The following is a 23,882-nucleotide window of genomic DNA, read 5'->3' on the forward strand; positions in this document are numbered from 1 at the left end:
GTGTTGGATAGTTGCGACAGTAGCACCAAAACCAGTCACAACATTTCCTAACTTTCATTCCTTCAGGAGTCATGGGTCCTCAATTTTGGACCCATTCTGTAAGTTAGCCTACTTGAATTACCTTGGTTCAACAATTGTTGCCCTATAATGCACCATTTTGCCCAATTAAAGATCATGAAAAGAGTTTTAGTAGTATATAGATTTTGGTGGCAGATCAAAGCAATGGAGGGAAACACAACATTAACTGCAGATTTCTCATCCCTGACCTAAATAGTGCATGTAGCAAACACAATATGCCATCTCTATATCATATCTCAAATGAAACAATGTGTCATTTGCAGTTATTTCATAAGATCTGATATTATTTACTGTGTTTTTCTTTCTTCAAATCCAAATAAAATCAACTATATTGAAACATTATAATAAGTTATATTGTACTGAGAAAAAAACAATGTAACTATGTACTCTAAATTTTTCATGATCACCCAAAGCATCATCCATAGTTTGAGAACTCTGGATCTGGGAAAGACTATTTTTACAATATTTATGAGGTATTTTGTTTGTCCTCTTCGATAGAGTTGGTCAATTTTTATGTTACTTGTTCTCTTTACATTCCAAGGAAAATGAATTTATCTGGTGGTTAATGTTATCTGATAGTTAATGCATAAACATTAGCTCAAATCATTAACAGGGTTAGCAATATCTGTTGAGCATAATGAAAAAACTGGCAACTACATGAAGAGTTCTAGTTTTGCAAGCTAGAACAAGTTTTATGTATGTAGTCCAGTTGCTATTCATAAGCCATGATTTAATACAATCGTGACTTAATATGTTGTGTGAACTTAGTTGCTAAAGAATCAGAAATGCTTGCTGAACTAGTACAGTTGCGTTCTTTTTCCTTTTTGCCTAATCCTTATTGGATTATAAATATTTAATTTTGTTTTCTCAATAGCAAACTTCATTTCACGCACAGAGAATGTCAAAATAATAAATCATTTATGTTTATTGACTGGTTGAATTATTTTGCATATGCAAGAATATGTGTCTAGAAATATTGTATATGTACATATATAATAATTCAAAAATGTTTTCAACTGGTTATTAATTACATGTTTTATGTTCTAGGCAATCTATAAAAGTTGTAGACAAAATTTCAAATTATACAGTAGACCAACTTTTAGGATAATACATTAATAGATTTTGAAAACCGGTTTGTACATGTAGTAATAATGACTGCTTTATGACTGTTCTAATTAATTTTTTTATGATGTGGAAATGTTTCATAAGCCATGCATTAGTGAAAAGGAAAACTAGATAGATAGATAGATATATGGAAATGGAAGCAGCATCTTATGGGTCAATTGTATTTCAATATGCTACTGAAATCAGGACAATTATCTGATGTCACACAGCAAATCAGAATCAACAACTCAGCTATAAAACTCTAGACACTTAAACTATTTTTCCCCAAGTGTAGGCTTTATTGGCAGAAGCTTCTTAGACATGACTCAACTAAATTAGCCTCTATTTCAGTCAACAGTGAAGCCATATGCAAACAGAAGATTTGCACAATACAGTATATAAAATTTTCTTATATAGGCCTATGTTCCAGGATTTAAATTTCAAGTGTTTTCCTCCTACATTTCTGAATCTCTTAAAAGCTTTGGGAGGTGTCTCATCTCTGTTGACGTAGCAGTTCTCACTAGCCTGGAAATCACGGTCTTTGCTTCACCGTCTATGTACCTTATGCAACTAAACAAACAAAAAGCAAAAAGAGATATATTTTTTTTAGTCCTTGCACAATTAAAGAGAAAAAAAACCACCCCAAACTGTAATTCTGTGTTATTTCTTAACAATTTAAATTTTTATGCAAGCACTTAATACGATTAAGATTTATGCACTTACTGCTGTGTTAATCTGCATAGCTGTCTGAGCGGTTCCCAGGTTGGCTAAATCTCTTTGATCATTATTCAGTGAACCACCAATATGTATGTTCAAAGACATACATGCTTATTTTGGGGTGTTTCATGAGGGTCAGTTGAACTTGATTGAAAGTAGAAGGAGTGATTGGAATTGATGATACCTACAATCCTATTCCTAAATGTTTTATTTTAAGCTAGTATGAGAAAATCCATTCCTTTAGGTTGAGCGAAAACAGTTGTAGCTGTTCCCACCCCAGTACAAGCAAAATACTAACTTGTATCCAATTCTGTCACTGTACCATTATTGAACATCTGTCTCTAGGATAAATAGAGGATGGCCATTATATTCTGTTTCATAAACATTTGGCATTCAAAATTATATTGCTCCATATGTGAGAATTTAAATATAATTTATCCTGATAGATAATTTCAGTTTAATTATCCTGGTGGTTGTATTTCTCATTTTTCTTGTATAAGAAAGAATGGTTGCATGAGATTGGCCTATCAAATTCATTTTGCCATACTGTCCTACAAAAGTGTTAACAAGATTAAGCCCTTGACTTAAATTTTATTTTTAGTGTATTTGTTCAATTTTAAATTGATAAAAAATGTATTAAAACTGATATAGAGGTTTTCATTATAGATAATGATTATAATCAAAGATACATGGCAGATGAAAACATGAAATCACAGGTCCCATTTTACTACTAGGGTTTTTTATTCTACTATAGTGGAAGGCAAGATGCTTGATCCCATATCCTAGTTAAAAGCATGGATAATTACTCCTTTGTATTTTAGCAGAATTCTTTTCAGCACCATACAATAAAAATAACAACAGCTTTTTTTCTTTTGCATACTTAATATAGTGCAAAATCTATAACACAAACTTACCTCATCAGCAAATCCCAAAGTGAAAGTTTCATTTTTTTTTCTCAAGCACAAATTTTAGAAGTGGTTTCCAAATAGAAACAAAGTTGGATGTATTCTTTTTTATTTTTATTATTATTATTAAATAGGTGAATTTGGCCTTCTTTGCTAGTTCCATCAGTTTTTCAGCCATGCTTCCATTGTAGGAATTAATGTTTCTTTCCATAAAAGTCTTTCGTTTGAGTTTTATATTCATTTGAGAATCTTCTGTTTGAGTTTTATATTCATTTTGAGAATCTTCTGTTTGAAAATATGAATCTTATCCTAGTATTCTTTTGCTTTGTCACAAATCCACCAAAGATGGCAAAAGGCTCCTTCTTTATATTTTCATCATACATTTAAAATAACTTTACAGACCTTTAAAAATTTATCAGGTGTTAAATACCAATGGTACATCATTTTAAGATTCAATATATATTTTAAACCTTCATTGACTTATTTTGCCATTGCTATCATTTTCTCAATTTTTGACCATGGCATAGTTGGCAAATTAAATGTTGTGAAAGATGTACTACTATACTTTATTATCTTATTACGTATTATGTTTGGGTTATAAAATGCCTTATCACCTGATTAGGTAAGTTTGTTGTTATAGATTTTGCACCATATTAAGTATGCAAAAAAAGAAGTCTATCTATCTATCTATTGATCTATCATTTCATACTAGAGAAGAGGTGTCATTTAGAGTAAACATTGAACATATGTTTGGAGAAGCATTAATAGTTCCATATGAAACTAGCACAAAAATTTAATTCAACAGAATGACTATATAAGCCTCAAATCTGAACTATAGTTTTCACTGATTTAGATGCTATTTGTCAGCATATTTAGGCATATACCTCTGGCCTATAAGATTTGTGACAGGTATGTTTGCAAAACATTGATTAAATTTCACAAGTATTTGAAAACAGATATTTTAATGATGTTACAGTTCCTACTACAAAATTATAACCTTGAACATAGCAATTTAAGTTTCAACAACTCTGTAATGATTGTTTTTTCTTGGTACCTAGATAGACTATTTATATGATTTTCACTTAATATTTGACTGCATATTTGTCTTGTGATATTTTTTTCTTTTCCCAGTTCTAGTACATTTTAGGCCAAGCCTCCCAGAAGTAAAACAAAAATATTGTATAGAAAGGCTGAAATATATCAAAACTGTTTCCAGAAATCGCTCTGTAATAAATACAATCATTATCATATGAACCTGTAAACACAGGTTTTATTCTCCAAGCAACTTATTTTTTGCTACTATGATTGATCATGAAGATAGATATATTTAAATCAGGATGGTATTGCCAATAGTAATACTGCCCCATATTCCATGACTAAAATCCTTGAAGATGACATCTTTTTGTGACTGAGGAGATAGGAACAACAAATTCAATTACAGAAAGGCTTCTCTGTCATTACACTTGTCTGCTTCCACAGGAAATGGTTTGTAAATTGTGCTTTAACTTTCCCTCTCATAAATCTTGTGGTCATAATTGACACTTGTCATTGATGATGAATGATAAAAGAAAAAAGAAAGAAAGTAAATGAATAAACTCTCGGGAGGAAAATATCTCTATATGAGAAGTTATATATCGAAACTTTGGCTCCTACACATTAGATTTTAAATTTTGTGGAATCTTGTGTATGAGATTTAAATTGGATTCAAACACTGCACTAAAGGGTTTTTTTCTGCTTTATTTTTTCCATTTCTTGTTCATAAGAAATTACACATTTTGTGCCTTGCATGTCAGAATTTATTTATTATTCCATTGCAGGAGCTATGAATGACATTACAGTCAATACTATCATCTTATCAATTTAAGGTTGCTTTACTGCTGATTATATCTATGTTGAATATTGGGAAAAAGGAAAAGACATAGTTGGAAGTAATATTTCAATCAAATATTAAACAAAACAGAACAATATATAAAACAGATATATTAAAATATCTTTCAGAATGAACAAAACTTGAAATTATGGGTTCAAGTTTGCATATATATTCTTTGTAATATTTTCTCAGTAAATTTATAATAATTCATTTTTTCATTAAAATTTTATGGCCTCCCAATTGGCTCACAGTGATATAATGTGTGCAATTGATTCTTGTTTCTACCTGAGGAGTTTTAAATAAAAAGTGAACATGAGATGAATAGGATTATTTTAAAAATCCAACATTGAATGGTATTTGTATGGATATTTTAATACATTTTATGCAAAAAGATGTCAATTAATTAGATGAGATGAATAAATAAAGTGATTTTTTTTAAAAAAAAACATACTTTACAAATTTAAATTAAAAAATGAATTGAGGCAACCATTTTCACCAAACTCTCTCCAAGGAACAGTAGATAATTTAAGAGTTTTGTATCTGCAAAAATTAACAATTGAAAGCTGAAATCTGATAGCTCCACCCACCTGAATTTCATGTTGGTTGCTTCTCTTTGTGTATCTTATAGGATGCTGAAGCAGTGTCCAGATTATCACATTGTAGTTCATAAGCATAATGAACTAACTCAGACCACTAATGGATATATCGGTCTTTTAGCATAGCCTTTCCGTCTTGTAATAAGTTAACAATAGCAGATGTTATTAATCATTGAAAAATATAAATTCCTATCCAGTCAAATTAAATTGTTTTATTTTAGAATTTTTTCCCCATTTCTGTCATGAATTGTTTGTAAATTGTTTAAATGCTATAACCTAAATGTTAAACATAAATGAACAGTGTAAGATTTAGAGGTGTTGTCCTTCATATTGGACTTCTACCTGATTAAATTACACATCTGCATTTCCTATACCAATTCCACTGGGAAACCACAAGAGCATGAGGGATAATTTGTGTTGCATCAATAGGCTCAAAAGGTTTTCAAATCTTAAGAATTGCTTGTGTCTGTATTCCACTTTGAAGATGAAATTAACAGGTTAGCTGTGATGTAAAGGAGGTCATTCCAGTTTTGCACTTGTGTGTGTGTATTTTTTAATATTTACAATGTCATTGGGATTTATTTATTTTTATTACAATTTAACATATACATTTAAAGCATATCATTGGTTTTATTACATGTGTGATTTGGACACATATAATGTATAATATAACGTATGTTTTGTGATAAAAGAATTCTTCTGGGAAGGAAAGAAGGAGGGAGAGAGGGAGGGAGGGAGGGAAGGAAGGAAATGAAGGAAGGAAGGAAGGAAGGAAGGAAAATAGATTATTTAGTGTGTTGCAGTTTAGTTTAAATAATGTAAACATAAATATATTCATTCTCTTTCTCATTCTCTTTTCCTTTTCCTCTATTTTAATCTCAAAGTAAACTCATGCATTTTATAATTTTGCATTTATCTCAAAGTAAAATTTCTTATTCCACATTTGTAAAGTCTAACAAATATTTATCCAGTGAACTGAGAGTGCAATTTTGTGTGAACATATCAGTATGTGTGAGTGTGTAACCATTGCTTATTTGTATTTATACCCATTTTTAATGTAAATTTGCATTTGAGAATATAAATGTGAAAGAAAGCATAATACTATTTTGCAGCTTGCTCTCCTTTTGAAATGTTTTGAATTATAAAGCAGTTATGGAATGGTTTGAAAGTTTTATTCCTAGTTAAATAATGGAATAACATAGTTGGAAGTGACCGTAAATGTGGTTACTGCAAGAACTGGCTCAATTGCAAAACCTTCTTGATCTCTTTCTCTTTAGCAGCAGATTAAGAAAGAGGAAAAGATAACATTCCAGTTTATCTAAAATTCCTTTATAATCACATAGAATAAAGAGTATTTTCATAAATGGCTCTGGAAGGATCTCTGAAATTTAGGATAATGCTGACAAATGTACCATGTTTCTCACAAAATAAGGCCGGGCCTTTTTTTTTTTTTTTTTTTGAGCCCTGAAAAAACGGCTAGGCCATCTTTTCAGGGGTGACTTAATTTCCCCCCTTGCATCCTCATCTAGAGCGCCCTGTGGGCAGCCTCGCCACCAGCCACTCCTAACAGGTGATCATGGCGAAGCACGGAGAGCTCCATACTCCCATCAAACACCTTTGCTGCAGACCTAAGACCTTTGGCATCCGCCACTGTTGCTTTCCCTTCTGCCCATTCTGCTGCCACTTTTGGAGTGGCGGTGGCACTCCAAATGGCAGTAGTGCTCCAAACAGTGGCAGTGCTCCAAATGCGGAAGTGGCAGCTCCAAACGCGGCGGCAGCTCCAAATGCGGACATGGCAACTCCAAACAGTGGCAGTGCTCCAAACAGCAGCAGTGCTCCAAATATGTAAGCGGCAGCTCCAAACGTGGCGGCTGCTCCAAATGTGGAAGCAGCAGCTCCAAACAGCAGCAGCGCTCCAAATGTGGAAGTGGCAGCTCCAAACGTGGCAGCAGCTCCAAATGCGGAAGCGGCAGCTCCAAACAGCAGCAGTGCTCCAAACAGCAGTGGTGATCCAAACGTGGAAGTGGCAGCTCCAAACGTGGTGGTGGCATGGGCAGAAGGGAAATCAACAGCGGTGGGGGCTGAAGGTCTTGGGTCTGCTGCAAAGGTGCTTGGCAGGAGTAGGGAGCTCTCCACGCTCTGCCATGATCGCCCATTAGGAGCAGCTGGTGGCGAGGAATTGCTGCTCGCAGGGTGCTCCTAACGGCAAGTCCCCCCGCCCTTCCCCCTTATTTTGCATGTTTTAAAATAGGCCTAAATTTGGGGGGAGGGGCTTAATTTGATTTTATGCCAATAAAACATGCTGGGCCTTCCTATTGGTGGTGGTCATATTGTTGGAAAAACACGGTATATGCAACTTTAAGCCTGCTTTCTTAAAAGAAGGGTCTGTATTTTTCAACTAAATGATTATCTAAACACTTATTTATCAAATTTATATGGCCATCCTTCTTGCAAAAATTGACTTTAGGTATGACATACAACAATTGCTTAAAATGATAAATAGTATATAACAGCGGTTATTCATTAAAATGTAAACATTAAAAAAGCGAGGTGCAAGAGAAAATAAACGTTTACTGGAGTGATGGAACCACCTCAGGATTTCACTGGTTCCCTTGGCATTCCCTGTCCCCACTCCCCAAGCCTGATGACATCGCCAGATTTTGAGGTACTTCTGAAGTATTAACAGAGATGAAGCTAATCTCATTTGTGGAAGGAAGAAGGAGAGATAGTTCCATAAGAGGGCTGTAATTTTATTAGATTTCATGGGACATTTTAGTTTGAATTTCAGCATTATGTGAACATGGCAAAGTGTACACTGCTTTCTTCTGTTCTTAATATTGGCAGAATAGGACAGTTTTCCTGTCTATTCTTGTGTTCATATGTGTGTATAAATTGAGAATTTTTATCTGGTAAATATCAACCAAAATTATTGTGGTACTCTAATCTATAGAAGTATTGCAACTTTTTCTCATGAAATTTAGCAGTTATACTCAAGTTACAGCTCACTTTGCCAGATGGATTACATTATTCCATATTTATTTGTTTTTGAAGGGAACCATTCAGGGAGAAATTCCCTTAATGGTTTAGAACTCAGTACTAAAAATAATTGATGCATATAGCACTTTTTCAGAGTTATAATTCAGAGAGATAAGGTATACAATGTCCAACATTGGGCTATCACAGAAGTTACTCTAGACTCTAGAGTATGAAAGTTACCCGGTAGAAGCTTAATACTGAATGCTCCCAGCATCCATTTGTCAACTTTGATAACCAGAGAAAGCTTAGTAGTAGCAGTTGCCTACTTTAAAGTATGGCAGTCCTACACAACCAGTAAAAGAGAAAGGGCCACATCACTAAATGAAATTTTTGCGATCCCAAAGGAACACCTGGAGCACCAGTCAACTGTCTGATCACTAGTAGAGAGAGAGAGTGGTGGAGCTGGTGGTAGCAGTGATGTTTGGAGGCTTCCAGCACAGCATGGCTTTTGGAGCAGCTGTGGCAAATTTATTGTTTTTTTAAAAATGCCAGCAGGCCACACAAAGTCTGCTTAGTAGGCCTCATGTGGCCATGGCTTGTATGTTGTACAAGCCTGAAGTACACCCTTTTGCCCAAAAGTACATTCTCGTGTAATCATGCACTCCTTCATCTATTTTTCCTGTGGTTTTATTCTTTATGTCAGTGAAGTGGGTTGGGCACTCACTGATCCTTCATGATTTGATTGAATCAGGAGTGGTGGACCTGATTACTACTCTACCATGATGATTGAGATCTGTCCTGGTATATGATAGGCATGACACATTCATGTTTACTGCAATATATGCTCATGCAATTATCGTTGAATGTGAACAACTACTTGAAATCATCCAGTTTGGGCTATTGCTCTGCCATGCCCTGTACAAAAAAGTTCCTTGTTTTTATTTAAAATTAATTAACTAATTAACCATCAGCTCATTTTATTTTGGTTTTAACTACAGTTAATAAGGTTATTACTTTCTTCCAGTTTTCAACTTGTGGCATATATACGGAAGTATTCTTAAGTTTGTGTGTGGCTTTAGAGCCCCAGGTTTCAGTTTGTTCGTACAGTGAGATTGAACTCATAGACTCCTGGTTTCTAGCCTGGTGCCTTAAAAACAACACTAAACTGGCTTCATTTTTGGTATTATCACATCCTTTTTTCAGATGGGATGACCTGAGATTTATATCCTCTTCCTTAATTTTGATAACAATTTTGTTTAATACACCATAATGTATTTATTTATTAAATTTGCTCCCCATCTCACCTCAGGAAAACTTTGATGGCTTACAACATTAAAATTTGCACTTCCAAATACATGTAAGTGTACATGCTATATGGTCCATGGGATATACTTTGGCTTTCAAGATGCTTCACTTCAGACCTCCCTTCCCTAATTTTGCCACCAAGAGTGCACCTGCCCTGTTCATCCCTCTTTCTTTCCTTCCTGTTGCTTCCTCTTTTTGACATCTCTCTTGTTGTTTGGTGGTCACTGCCACAGACAGCTGGCTCATCTAATAGTATACTTTCCTTAGTGGTGTAATTGCCTTTTTGGAAAAAGAATCCCTCCCTGGATAAATAACTGTATATAAATGCATGTAAAATAAATTCAGGTTTTTGATTTTTTTTTATCAGAGTCTTGCTACTTTTCAAAGTGCAGTCTCTTGCATGCTTCCTAAAACCTAATTCAACTCTTACCCAAAGGTAAATACTCTGTCTATATCTCAATCAGAGCGATGGAATTTCTAATATTTTAAATTATATGATGCATTTGCAACTCCGGAAAGTATGCCTAAACATGTGTATGCTAGGAGCAAATATAGACAGAAATGCATACTCTATGTTAAGAAAAAATATCCAATACTGCACTATAAAGGAGGTTTGCTTAAGAAAAATATGGTTTTAGGACCGCATGCATAAATATGTTTATGGAATAAACATCCTTGAAGAGTTTGTGGTAATGGTGCTGTTACTGTTGTGCCTTCCACAACCAGGCAGGGATAGTAGTCAGCTCTAAGAAAAGTGAAACATAAAAATTCTATATTGATATTTAGGAAGTGAAATCTTACAGACATTTTCTTCTTGACAATTCAGGATCTTTTCTGTTAAAACCACTATCACCACAGAGAAGTGCTGAGAATGCAGTAGAGTGGTGAATTTCATAGTCCAAAGTTAAATATCTGTTACTCTTTATTGACAGCTCAGTAGACTTACTCATTTTAAAACAATTGCTCAAAGAATCATGATTCCCCAAAGAAAAATGGTAATGCCTTTGCAGCTATGGCAGCTTTCTATTATTCAGCATTGCATGCATTTTGCTTTCGGACACATTCATAAGTGCAAGAATATCATGAGTTTGAACTAGAATCCATGGTGAGGATTTGAAATAGGACTATATATTTGTATTCTTGTGCCCATATTTTTTTTATAAGTGACATTGAAATATATAGAATATATGGCTGTTGGTTTACCATCAAAAATATTATAGAGTCATGTTTTTCTGGTTAATTAGAATTTGCTTACTTATTTTTTTTTCATTTTGATACAATCCCTTGCTAGTTGGGACTCATTTGAACAGTGCTGCCTTTTGTGGTTTATATTTTAATTTGTGTTTCTGTTCTGGTTTATGAACAATAATAAGGCCTTGCTTGAATATTCACTGCCTTTTAAATGTTGAACTAAGGAAGATGCTTTCTCTTACTTTAATGATAGCAGCATGGCATGGGATTGATCAGTAGTGACATTTGATTAGAGAGATCCAGCACATTTGCTTGTTGTTTATTGAAGTATTTTCTTCAAACAGCTCCCTCGCAAGTTAGTGGTGTAATGAAAGAAAAAGTACTGCAAAGGAGTGTGGAGCTTTCCTGGCAGGAACCTGAGCATCCCAATGGAGTCATCACAGAATATGAAATCAAGTATTATGAGAAAGTAAGCATTACTTTGAATGTGGGCCATTCTTCTGTTCGTGTCATTGCAATATCTTTCTCTAGCGGACTAACATTTTGTATAGGCAGCCTGCAGCCTTCATTTTGGTTGCCATTTTTATTGCTATTAAAGATATATTTGATTCTATCTTCTCTAATGCACAAAGAGAAGGTAGTAAAATTAAGCCATCATTTTAATGAACAAAAGCTTCAATTGATGAATTATTGAGGGCAACCTTAGTTAATGATGCCACAAAGCAATTAGTTAGGATGCACTACAGGTAGTCCTCAAGTTACAAAGGCAACTGGAATCAGTATTTCCATTCCTCAACAATGCAGTCATAAAGTGTGATGTCACATGGCCACATTGCTTAGCAATGGCAATCTCTACAGTCTCCATTACAGTTTTTAAACAAACATTGTAGGTTTGTAGGTAAGTGACTCCTCACAACTTCCTACTGGCTTCCAACAACCAAATTCATTGGGGAAGTCAGCAAGAAGATATAAATTCTTGACAAACAGATAAGCGACTCCTGCTGAGTGAGAGGACATGCACAGGTAGACAGGGAGGTGCAGCAGGGCTTGGATGGATGGATGACAATGAAGTTGCAAAAGGGGTGGGGAGATGCAGTGCAAGTGTAACAGGGTTTAGAGTCATTGCTGCCAGGCCAGAGAATATGCCTAGGTGGCTGGGGTGGTACAGTGCAAGCACAATGAGGCTTGAGGAGAGTATGTGAGTGGCATGGGAACTGTAAGCTCACAGTGAGGTTCAAGGAGGGCATGCAAGGATGTGTGAGTGTCCAGAAAGGCTTGTCACAAGAACAGCAAAGCTCAGGAAAAGTGTATAAATGGTTGTGGAAGAGCAGTGGAAGCTCAGTGAGGGTCGGCAAACGGGTGCAGGAAGTTGGGTGGCAGGAGTGCAGAGGGGCTAGGGACAGTGGGGGGAGACTTACCTCAATATCTTGCAAACTTCCCTGCTGGTTTTCCCATTGATTTTGTTTGTAGGAAGCGAGCAAGGAAAGTCAGAAATCTAAATCAGGTGATCACAGGAAGCTCAACCATTGGAAGGGCAAGCAGGTTGCCAAGCACCCAGATTGTGACCGCAGAAATGCTGGGACAGATGGAACATTGAGGCCTGGTGATAAACATAAGTTGTTTAGCGCTGTTGTAATTTCAAACAATCACTGGACAGTGGTTGTTAATTGAGGACTACCTGTTTGTACTCTTTACAGTAATTGGGAATGAAGAAAATATTTTTAAATGCATTTACTACTAAAAAATATTGATAAATTATTATAGCATTTAAAAGGCACATGTTCTGATATAGTAATATACAAATTATTATAATATTAATTGGTTAAAATTAGGATTATTGACACTCTAAAATACTTAATTGTTAACCATGTTTATAACCTTCAGACTTTAGAGCACTGGATTGCTTTACAAAAGACTTCAGGGTGGAATGTTTATAATTTCAGATAATTGATCTGGAAAAAAACCATTGGAAATATAATACCAGAAGTAAAATACCTGCAAGGGAAACATTATTGATGCCTTTTCTTCACAAAAGATTTCTATTTCACCCCCTCCCTCCATTTTGCTTGTATTCCCTGATAAATGTCAAGAGGAATTTCACTGGAATTATTCTTTATATATAGGTGGTCCTTGTCTTAGAACTGGAATTGAACCCAGAATTATAGTCGTAAGTCATTAAGCAAACCCCATGATTGTTAAGTAAACTCATTCTCTGGAATGGGTGGAGGGTTTTTTTTGCCAGAGATCTGATGTAAAAACGTTCGCTGGCAAAAAAAAAAATCTTAAATTGCAGTCACATGACTGCAGGATGCTGTAAATTTAAGTCAGTTGGCAAGTGCCCCAAATACAATCACATGGCCATGGGGTCTGGCCATGAGAACTTTGAATGGTTGCTAAGCAACTAATCACAAGTAATGGACTGCCTATACTTGTTTTCTCTATCCTTAGATATCTGTTTAAATCTTGGTAGATTTACCATGGAAAATTGTATTGGATAATATTAGCTAATTTCTTACATTTAGCTAATCTTATAATTTATTAATTTAATAACAAAATATTGCCACAATCTCACAAATTTTATGAACGAATCATAAAACTGTAGTCTTTACAGTATATCAATAACAAATTTAAAACAAAACAAGAAATAGTCAATTAGACATCTCCCTACTCTTTTAGGGCATCAGAAGTGTTGAAGTCCCACTTACAAAGGAGTATAATTAATTCAAAAGCTGCTTGAAATTCAGAGTGGAAGGGTCCAAATACAAGGTGTAAAGCTTTAGGATGTAACACTTAAGTATTGTAAGAAATGCACCCAATACAGCTTCAATTATGTGATAATAGACATCCTTTGGATCCTTTGGATGTCTATCTGAAAAAAAAAACTCTTTGAAAATCCTTATAAAATGAATGGCACATTTTTTGGGAGAAGTAGAAATGATAGGACAAACTTTTTTATTGGGTATCTTTAATTATGAAGGTTTAGTCAAAGTTAAAAAATTTAGTTTTTAACTTTAGCATTGTTAAAATGCTAAAATGTTTGAAATGTTAAAACTTAGTTTAGAACTTTAGTATTGATTTTGCTACGAGGTTGCTCTAAATATAGATTACATTCACATGGTGTAATTCACATAGTCCTCATCTAGTGATTGCTGCATTTAATCTCTGTTCCAAGTTACAATGGTAATTAAAATAGTTTTACAATCCTTGCAGTTACGACCTTTCCAGATCTGTAAAACAAAGGAAAGATGAAGTAAGATCATAAGCATATTTGTGATTTCACTTAGCAACTGCTTCATTTAATTACTATTTCTCCCCTTCTTTGTTTCTATCTCATTCCATTTTTTCTATATTTTAGAAATAATTTGGAGAGAGTAAAGATTTTTCTTTAACTTTCAATTCTGAAATTCTGCATGATGGCTACTGTGTGTAGCATTCTCCATGAACCAGGCAATTATGGCCATCAATGGCATCTTATCAAACATGAATAACATTGGATAAGATTGAATCCTAAGGCTAGAAGTAGTCCACATTTTTCACGATGAAGACTGTGAAGAGAATTTGCTAATAACTTAAAACTACATTGGATGACTAATGTAAACAGTTTCCAAATTAGGTAATCCTGACCTATGTAATTCTAAGGTTATGAACTCACATGGCCTGTGATAGAGAATGTGAAAATCAGCTTAAGACAAATGTTACTGGAAAAGACAGAGTGAGTCCCACTAATAGTATACCTATTAGACGACCTTACTATAACACCACTGAAAGGATAACACTGCAACCCCCTAACAGAATCCAACCTTGCAGTAGATACCGAACCATTTAGCCCAAAGGAGCATCTCAGTTTTGGGTAGCGAGTCAGAAGATACAAAGTAGAGAAAAACATATTGTAATCCTGTTTATAAGTGCCATATAGCTTTAAAGCACCAAGTTCTTTAAAGTACTAATTAGGATCGATCATGACCTTTTATCCAAATACAGTTAAATGTTGGTAACAGCTTCCTGTTCAGAATACATTTTCACATAACTCATATGATATTATATTTGACTTCTAGAACTCCTGACTCTGTTTCCTCTTGATCAAGGCATCTATCTTACTTTCTAGGCTGGGTAAATATGAATTGTTAACACACTACTTAGCATGTTGTGTAAACTCAGCCACAGAATATGCTAAAATGAGAGTTATGTGCTTTAGATGGATTTATGTCTTATTCTTTTTTAATATTAAATAATAAAAATGAACCAATAACACATTTTGTACCTAATTGTAGTTTAATATTTTTGTAAAAGTAAATTGTTATTTAAGTAGAAAACACCTTTTCAATTTGACCATCATTAAATGTTCAAGCATTTTCTTCAGATATTTTTTATACTACAGAACTGTAACAATTTTTTTGATGTAGATTCCCCCAGAACTGTACTATAGTACTATTCTCTATTCTACAGAACTGTAACAAAAAATTTTGGTGTAGATTTCCTCAAAGAATATAAGATCCTACATTTTAACATGATTGATAATTTAAACTAAAGATCCAAATACAGTATATCATTAAGATCATTAGGTTTGTTGGATATACTTAAACCAACTATCATAGATTTACTATCAATGACTGATTTACTATAAATTTTTATTAAAAAATTATGAACTTTAATAATTTAGTAAATTACTACTAAAAATAAATTTAATACTTTAAGTACAAATACACTGAAAAAATTATGTTGAATCCATTGTATATAAATCTTTCATAAGGTTGTTACCCTTTAGAAAATTTTACTTATCCCCTTCCACATGTATCTTATGGAAAATAATAGCAATGCATCTACTATCAAAAAAATGTTTTAATAGAAGAAAACAGATGCATATACATTTAAATGCACATAGACCTTTCTAGGTCATTTTCTGTCCTATTAAAAATAAAATGAACATGCTTCTGCTTCAGTTAATTTTAAGCTGTTGCTATCAGAGGTGTTCTTCCACCCATAAATGAAGCCAGGTAGAATGAGCTTTGTAGAGTCGGCAGAGCTGAAATAAATAATTGTTATGATTTGTCTAGGTAGCTGAAAAAGAACATCTTATTTCCTAAGAGTAGGGAGGAACTTGCTGATTCCTGAACTGATACATCACAATATTTGAAACTGATGAACAAGCGAAAGTCCACAGTCAAACAGGCAATGATTTTTTCTGTTCACTTTTATGAACAGCACCACGTGCTTCCCATTTACATTTTGTGTTATTTTAAAATCTCAGTGAAATGACATTGTATTATGCCACAGCAGAGTCTCTGCTAAATTCTTTATGCAGGAGGAAAAAAAAAATCCTTCTAATAAATTGAAATAGGGTGCCAGGAGCCAGCTGTCAATTATTGATACAAAGCAAAATGAAAATCTGAAAGTTAAATACCACTCAATTGTGTATTTATGTTTGCAGGACCAAAGGGAGAGAACTTATTCAACAGTGAAAACCAGAGCCACTTCTGCTTCGGTTAATAATCTGAAACCAGGAACTGTATATGTTTTCCAGATTCGTGCTTTTACTGCTGCTGGCTATGGAAATTATAGCCCTAGATTAGATGTTGCTACACTAGAAGAAGCCACAGGTAACCCTTACTTACCCTTTTTAGCAATTAATATCAACTAGGAAACCCAAAACATATAGCAAATTGGAAGAATGAAAACATTTCTGCCTTTCTCTATTATAGCTCATTTCTCACTTTGTTAAGATCTCAACATTTCCTCTAATTTACCTTAAGGTTCACAAGCAAGACTTAAGTCAGTGCTGATTTCTAACTGCAATTATCTGTTTTAGGAAAAAATACCTTAGGGCTGTTCCTTTTTGCTATGAATACTTCAATACAAATTTAAGGGTTTAAAAGAAAATCATAAAGTAACATGTACAGTTATACAACACAAAATGATTCAGTGTCTTGAGGCTTTGAAGGGATGGTATTTTTTGTTCACATTCAGATCACATGATTAATTCTTCTTGAATCCTTCTAATAGTTTCTCCGTAGAATATTTATTGCTGGCTCTTGGCATAACATCTTTACTATTGACACTGGATATATTTAGGAATAATTCTTAGATTTTATTTATATAACTCCATTGTGTCCCATTTTCCAAAGGGAATAAAACTGATCAGAGCAGCAATATTTTTCTGTGTTTTTGGTTTTTAAGTTGCTCTTCTGAAGATTATGAAAGACCTGCACACTTTCTATCTCCAGTACTTCTCTTTAAATATTTATATTTCAAAAATACCATTAAAATTATGTAATTCACTGGATGCTAGCAAGAATGGAAGTAGGTATAGCAAAAGTTATCATTTATAGATAACTATATACAGAGATAGACGTTATATACAAGAGTAATTGCAAACATTTGCTACACATTATTCCTTTAGAATTCTTTAACTATTATGCAGTGTTCACGACAAAAACAAGATACTTATCTATATACCACCCAGAACTAGGTCTGTTTTGGGACTTTACCCTTCGGCTGTGGCTTTGTCTAGATGTAAAGTCAAGATGACTTCTGAGACATGACACAAATCTTACATATTAGTGCATTCTCTTCCAAATTCATGTACAGCCAGAATTACTATAGCCTTCTTCTTATTACAGGTAATCCTCCATTTACCACCACAATTGAGTCCAAAATTTCTGTTGCTAAGAAAGGCAGTTGTTAAGTGAGTTTTGTTCCCCTTTTACAATCTTTCTTTCCACAGTTGTTAAATGAATCACTGCAATTGTTAAGTTAGCTAACATGGTTGTTAAAAGAATCTGCCTTCCCCATTGTCTTTGCTTGTCAGAAGGTCTCAAAAAGTGATCACGTGACCCCAGGACACTGCAACAGTCACAAATACATGCCAGTTGCCAAACATCTTAATTTTGATCACATGACCATGGGCATGCTGCAACAGTCACGAATGTGTGATATCTGATCATAAGCCATCTTTTCCAGTGCCATTGTAATCTCAGTCATTAAACAAATGGTTGTAAGTCAAAGACTACCTCTACTTTAATATAGGCCTCATGTTCCTCTCTCTCTCTTTAATCTCTTTGCCCTCTCTCCATGCCTGTCTTATCCTGGACCCATACTCTTGGAAGAGTTTGGAGTTAGTTTGGTTTTTCAATGAAGCATTCATTTGAAAGAGGGAAAATGTGTTTAGCAGCCATCTCCTCATTGCAAGGAACAGTAGTGTGCCCAGGTTAAGAAATTGAGGGTAGAGGCTATGGGGAGGAGAATTTATGCAGTGAGGCAAAGATTTACAGCAAATCTATTGTGGGCTATATATGAGAGGAAGATATTTGAGTATCAGATATTATTCATCTGAGTATCTGAACTTCTGGAGGTGGTATATCTGCTGTGAGAACAGGAAGAAATACCCTAAAAAACAAAGGACTTCATTCTTTCTTCACGGGGAAAAAAAAAAGGCAGCAAGCAGAAAATCTCTTCAAAAAAAAAATTAAAATGTATGACCAAAGGTTTTAACAAAAAGGGGGTGAAAAGAAATTAGTCCTTTTGTTATTTTATTCCATTATCATTCCCACATGCCTTAACCTTTAAGAGGACCTGTTTTTTTCATTATTGGGGGATTTCTGTTTCTCACCTGACAGCTGCTCTTCTAGCATCTTTCCAAAATCCATTTTTCCCCCTACGAATTGGAGCTGCAGAACAAAAGAACATTCATATCCATTCATTCTCTAGAGACCTTTTAGGAAGTCCCATGCTGGACTGTGCAGAGATCCACTGAAAAATAAAGCTAATGATGCAACTGAAACTTCATTTTACACAAAGCAATTTTGTTTTAACTATTACAAGAAAAAGTAACAAAATGTTTTAAATATCTATTATTGCTTGCTAAATTGAGGGGAAAACAACAGTGGTGGGAATAGATAGAGAAAGAATGCACACACCAAGTGTGAGGGAACCAGAATATCATTAATTTTATTTTTATCAAATGGTGCTTAATTAGGGTTTTCCACGAACTGTGGAACCCAGACCTATGACAAAGGTTTTGATCCAGGTGGTACCACTGTTTCTAAAAGGGAACATAGATTTGCATGTTTAGTATATAAGCTTCTGCTGATTAATTTTTAAAAATTATATTCAGAATTGCTATATTTTTCAACCAAAACCTGCAGATTTATATAAACAATTGTGCTGGCTGGCAGAAATGCAACAGATCCCATTTCCTGACATAAAGCTAAAGTAATAAGAGATCTATATGTGTTGAATGTTTTTGCCTGTCAGTCAAAGTACCTTTCTCTGACTGAAGAAGCAAACTGATTTGTTTCCTGCTCACAAATACTAATACATATTCTGTGCAATAGATTTTAAAAAATGAAATTTCTAAGAACTGATGAGATAGATAGATAGATAGATAGATAGATAGATAGATAGATAGATAGATAGATAGATAGATAGATAATCTTAATTTTACTTCTCATCCTTGCCTGTTTGTTTCCCCAATACAGCCACTGCCGTTTCCAGTGAACAGAATCCTGTAATCATAATAGCTGTGGTAGCTGTGGCAGGCACAATCATCCTGGTTTTCATGGTTTTTGGCTTCATCATTGGGCGAAGGTATTACTTTAAAATATTAAGATGCTTAAGATAGACAGGAATCTGAAAAACTCAAATGTACATTAATCATTGATGAACAGCTGGTTTATATAGATGCTTGCAGTGGGTAAGCAGCTTTTTAGGGTTTGAAAAGAAAAGAAAAATGTTTAGATCACAATGCCATTTTGCCAGAAATATCTGATTCAATTCATATCCATATTACTGGTTTTATTTATGAATGTGTTACCAAAATATATGTCGATATATATTTTTAAAACAATTTTGGCTATCTTAAAAGAAAAATTCCAGGAAAAGTCACTACTGTTTCTAACTGCTTATGACAAAGGACCTAAAACATTACATATAATAATCTGCATTCCATTTTCTAATGAATTCCATCATTTGTCTCTTCTGAGAGTTCTTTGAGCAAAAACAGTAATATACTGCAGGATAAAAATCATTCACTGGTGATCACTGAATACTTATCGATCCATAAACGATCAGCTGTAACAGTGCACATACTTTAAGTAAGGATGTAAAAAAAAACTAGAATTTTATTTCCTATTTTGTTCATTTTATTAATTCTAACACATTAAAGTGTGACACAGTTTTAATTAAAAAAATGTTTTTTCCCTCTAGACACTGTGGCTATAGCAAAGCTGACCAAGAAGGAGATGAAGAACTTTACTTTCATTGTAAGTGCTTTGCTGTTATTTCATCCAGGAGATTCCAGGCCAATTACAGTAGATTGGTCCTGGCACTAATAGAACAGTGACAGTATTAAAAGAACATTTTTTTGCTGAGAACAAACATTTTAAATTTGTGTAAACCACAAATGTAAAGTTAAAAAAAATACTTCTTCCAAGGTAACATCATAAGTTTTATTACTGGGTTTTGATATACAGGTAGTCCTCACTTAGCAGCAGTAATTGGGACCTGCAATTCCATCACTTTCATCACCCAATTGCTAAGCAAAAAAATATTGCATGACTGCCAAGGGATTTATGACCTCACTTCCCCCTTTAATTATCCAGTAAAATATGCTTGTTAAGCAACATATGTGATTACTACTTACGATTTTACTTTGCCTTCCTTTCTTTACTCTGCTTATTGCAAGCCAGTTGCAAAGCATACAAATGGTGATCATGTGTGACTGCAGGACACTGTGATGGTCATGAATTCATACCAGTTGCAAAATGCCTGAATGGCAATCAGAACCTACGAGATGTTGTTATTTTCATAAATGCGAGGATTGATCACAAAGCTGCTTTTTTTCATGCCATTGTAACTATGACTGGTTGCTAATCAAGGCAGTCAGTAAGCGAGAACTATCTATATGCTTCTTTCCAGTTCACACACTTTGGATGAACATGAAATAGTTTCTTAATCATTCTTCTGGAGCAAAGATGATTGATGTAATTAATAATTGTTGGCCCAGCAAATTTTTTATTATGACATTTATATATTTTGTCAGTTGTACCCAAATAATAATAATGTTTCTTTCAAAATTTGTTTTCAGTAAATAGCCAGCATGAAATGCGAAAGTGTTTTATGTTGAAAATAGCCCAGTCAATCAAGTTTTAACTTATCCGTGAACTGTATCAACTAACTTTAGTGCATAAAGATATGAATTGAATATTTGAATTGTTTAAAGACAATATTAGTAATTGTCAATGTGAATGTAATCTTGTATACTAATATGTGTATTATATTTATTTCATTAATTCTGTAATCCTCAACATTTCCATAGGAATAATGACTATCTGAATATGTATCCATCAGATTACAAAGTTTTCTAACTTTTGTCAATTTGCTACCCAGAAGCCAAGCAAATATTTGATAGTATCAAATTAAATTAATCTTTATTTAAATTTCGAGTTCGATTTTCATTGTATCAATATTTCTGCTGTGTTTTATATTTTGTATTCTATTTTATTGTGAGTGGCAGCAAATGCTTATATAAGCAGAAAGATGGAGTAGAAATATATAGGAAAAAATAGTAAATTAGAGCAAATTGCTTACCAAATATGGATGCTAAGAAAGTACATAGAAAATACCATACCAAGAGACATGTGTGTAATAGTTCATTCAGTAGTTTATGAAAATACTTTTCTACATATGAAGTGATGCAGAAGAGTACAGTTGGAAAAATAAGTATCTGATCAAAAGTGGAAGTAACAGATTGACTCATCACACTTAAAAGATCAACAAGAGAACAGTTGTGAATGCAGATATGTGCAGAATGACAATTATTTAAATCAATGGAAATTTTTAGTTAAAATTCTGGAATTTCAGAATAAGGTGAAATAATATTAAATATATCCAAGAGCCGTGGTCCAGATTATATGTTCACTCTGCCAAGCCACTTGGATTTAGCTACTGCCCCCCTCAATTTAACAACTAATGATGATTTAATCACACCTTAATAGAAATATCTGGTATTCATGTCCATACAGTGAATAAAAATTCCTCTTCAGCCTGCTGCCCTTATCTTACACTTTCATGATTTGGTGCAGACCTGCTCATTTCTCATTTTATGAATGTATGGGGAATATATCTATTTACAGTTTCTGCTCCCTTATTTTGCATATCTGTTGAGCAATCAAAAGATGAATGGAAAATATACCTATATTAAAGAAAAGCTATAGAAATGTCTAAAAGCACACTGTTCGGTATCCTTATAGCAAAAGAATTAGTTTAAAAGTGCCAGCCACATAAATTTAACTCTAGCAATTCCTTGGTGCTCAGCATTGGATAGAGTGTGCAGTTTCTTCAAAGGAAGATTTCATAAGAACAACTATTTTCACACTGTAAAAGCAGCTGCATCTTTTCTCGGCTTAAGCAACTGCTTCAGAAATGGTTCCCAATTGTTTCCACATGTGTATTCACATAAGCCCACTTTGCTTTTTGTAAAAATTGGGAAAGAGGTGTTTTGTACAGATCCTCACACATTCCAAATTACTTTTTTAAAAAAGGATTTTAGTAACTGGAGATTCAGAGCCATGTTGAGTCAGAGTTTATATTTCCCTTTTCATCTTTACAGAAAATCAGACCAGCCTGTATTTGTTCAGCTCATGTGGCTGCATTAAAATCAATGTATGGCATTTTATTGGTTTCCCTCCACTGAAGGAAGGCTATCCTTTGATGACTGTGCATGGGAGGTAGATTTTGGAGAAGGCAGCAGCTGCAAGGCAAAAAGGGGGAATTACTGAAATTCTCTTTCTTGATCTCTAATGGAAGCCTTCCCTCAGCGAAGGAAAACGGTGGGTTTCACTCTTCATAGAGCACAGGTTGAAAACATCCTGTCTAAATCAAGCCTTACTGTGGAAACTGAAAACAGTAAAGAGGATTAGAATTACCACGTTCTCATTTGTTTTAAAAATAACGCAACAGCAGATATCCCCCTGGTGAAATGGAACGCTACTAAGAGCGTGAGAGGATTAATAATAGTGTCTCATTTTAGTTGCAGTGAGAATCTTCACATATTTAAAATAGTTCTTTTAAAAAAATGCATTTCCAAGTAATATCTGAGAAGGAAGTGCAGTTAATTGGGCGGGGGAGGGGAGAAAGGGTTTATAAGAGAAAGCGCTAGCCAAAGAATGCTTTTCCTCAGCATGCACTAATTTTTAAAATAATATGTATGGAGGAAATTATAAATAGGTTAACCACTTAGTCTAATTGTCAGAAACTAATTTTGAAAATAACATTTTATTCCTTCTTTGTATTCCTTTCTAGAAGCTTAGTTATCCAATATTAAAGGAAGTTAAAAGCATATTATCTACCATAAATTCTTACTTTTTTTTCTTCTTTTCTCATCTAATTATATTTTTTTCAGAGTCTTTAGACAGAAAGCAACGTTTTTAACTTGATATGATCATTGTTTCAAAGTAAAAGTTAAATAGCATGTTGTATTCACTACAGGTAGTTCTCAACTTACGACCGACTGCTCAAAGTTACAACAGCTTCTGAAAGGATGTTTTATGGATTATAATGTACTTACAGCTGTTGTAAAATGTCACGCCACCACCCTCACCCCACCCTGCAGTGATATGTATGCATTTCAAGCCCTTGGCAAACAGTTTACATTTTCTGCCAGCTTCCCCAGAAAGTCAGTTTGGAAGCCAGCAGGAAATGTTGCAAGGACAGGGGACAGAGGGGTGCTGAAATCTTTTGTGGGGCTTCAGGAAGGGAACTGAATCCTGAAGATTTCATCTCCCTTCTTGAACCACCAGACAGGATTTCCCCTCCATGCCCAAAGAGCAAGATAAATCCTTTGTACAGCTCCAGGGATGGAACTGAAATCCTTAGATTTTAGATCCATTTCTGCAGCTCCGTGATAGATTTTCCCTCTGTTCATTGAGGGGAATAGTACCTCTTTGTAGGGCTTGCAGGAATGGAATTGCAATCCTAAAGATTCAGGTCCATCAAAGATTTTGCCTCCCTGCTCATAGAGAAATGGATTTTTTGGGAGGTGGGCTGCAGGAACATTTGAGAAAGAAAAGGCTGCCAAGAGGATTTCAGCTGTGTGTGGAAATGTAATTTCTTAGGAGCCAGCTCTTTTGCTCCATCAATTTAACA

At 34.3% G+C, this 23,882-nt stretch overlaps 1 protein-coding gene across 4 annotated transcripts in view; it reads left to right on the plus strand.

Annotated features, from left to right (window-relative positions):
- EPHA7 (EPH receptor A7) overlaps positions 1–23,882 on the plus strand; it is a 175,327-nt gene that overhangs the window by 125,068 nt on the left and 26,377 nt on the right. For 2 of the 4 annotated variants that reach the window (XM_026726711.2, XM_026726712.2), the window contains exons 6-9: positions 11,087–11,211; positions 16,171–16,339; positions 19,217–19,325; positions 19,944–19,999. In XM_026726711.2, coding sequence (XP_026582496.1) covers positions 11,087–11,211; positions 16,171–16,339; positions 19,217–19,325; positions 19,944–19,999 — 459 coding nt within the window. The remainder of the gene's footprint in view (positions 1–11,086; positions 11,212–16,170; positions 16,340–19,216; positions 19,326–19,943; positions 20,000–23,882) is intronic. The other 2 variants (XM_087914084.1, XM_087914088.1) reach the window with 1 other exon arrangement.

Source organism: Pseudonaja textilis, chromosome 1, assembly GCF_049901715.1.
Source record: "Pseudonaja textilis isolate UNSWEBS1 chromosome 1, rPseTex1.2, whole genome shotgun sequence".
NCBI lineage: Eukaryota > Metazoa > Chordata > Lepidosauria > Squamata > Elapidae > Pseudonaja > Pseudonaja textilis.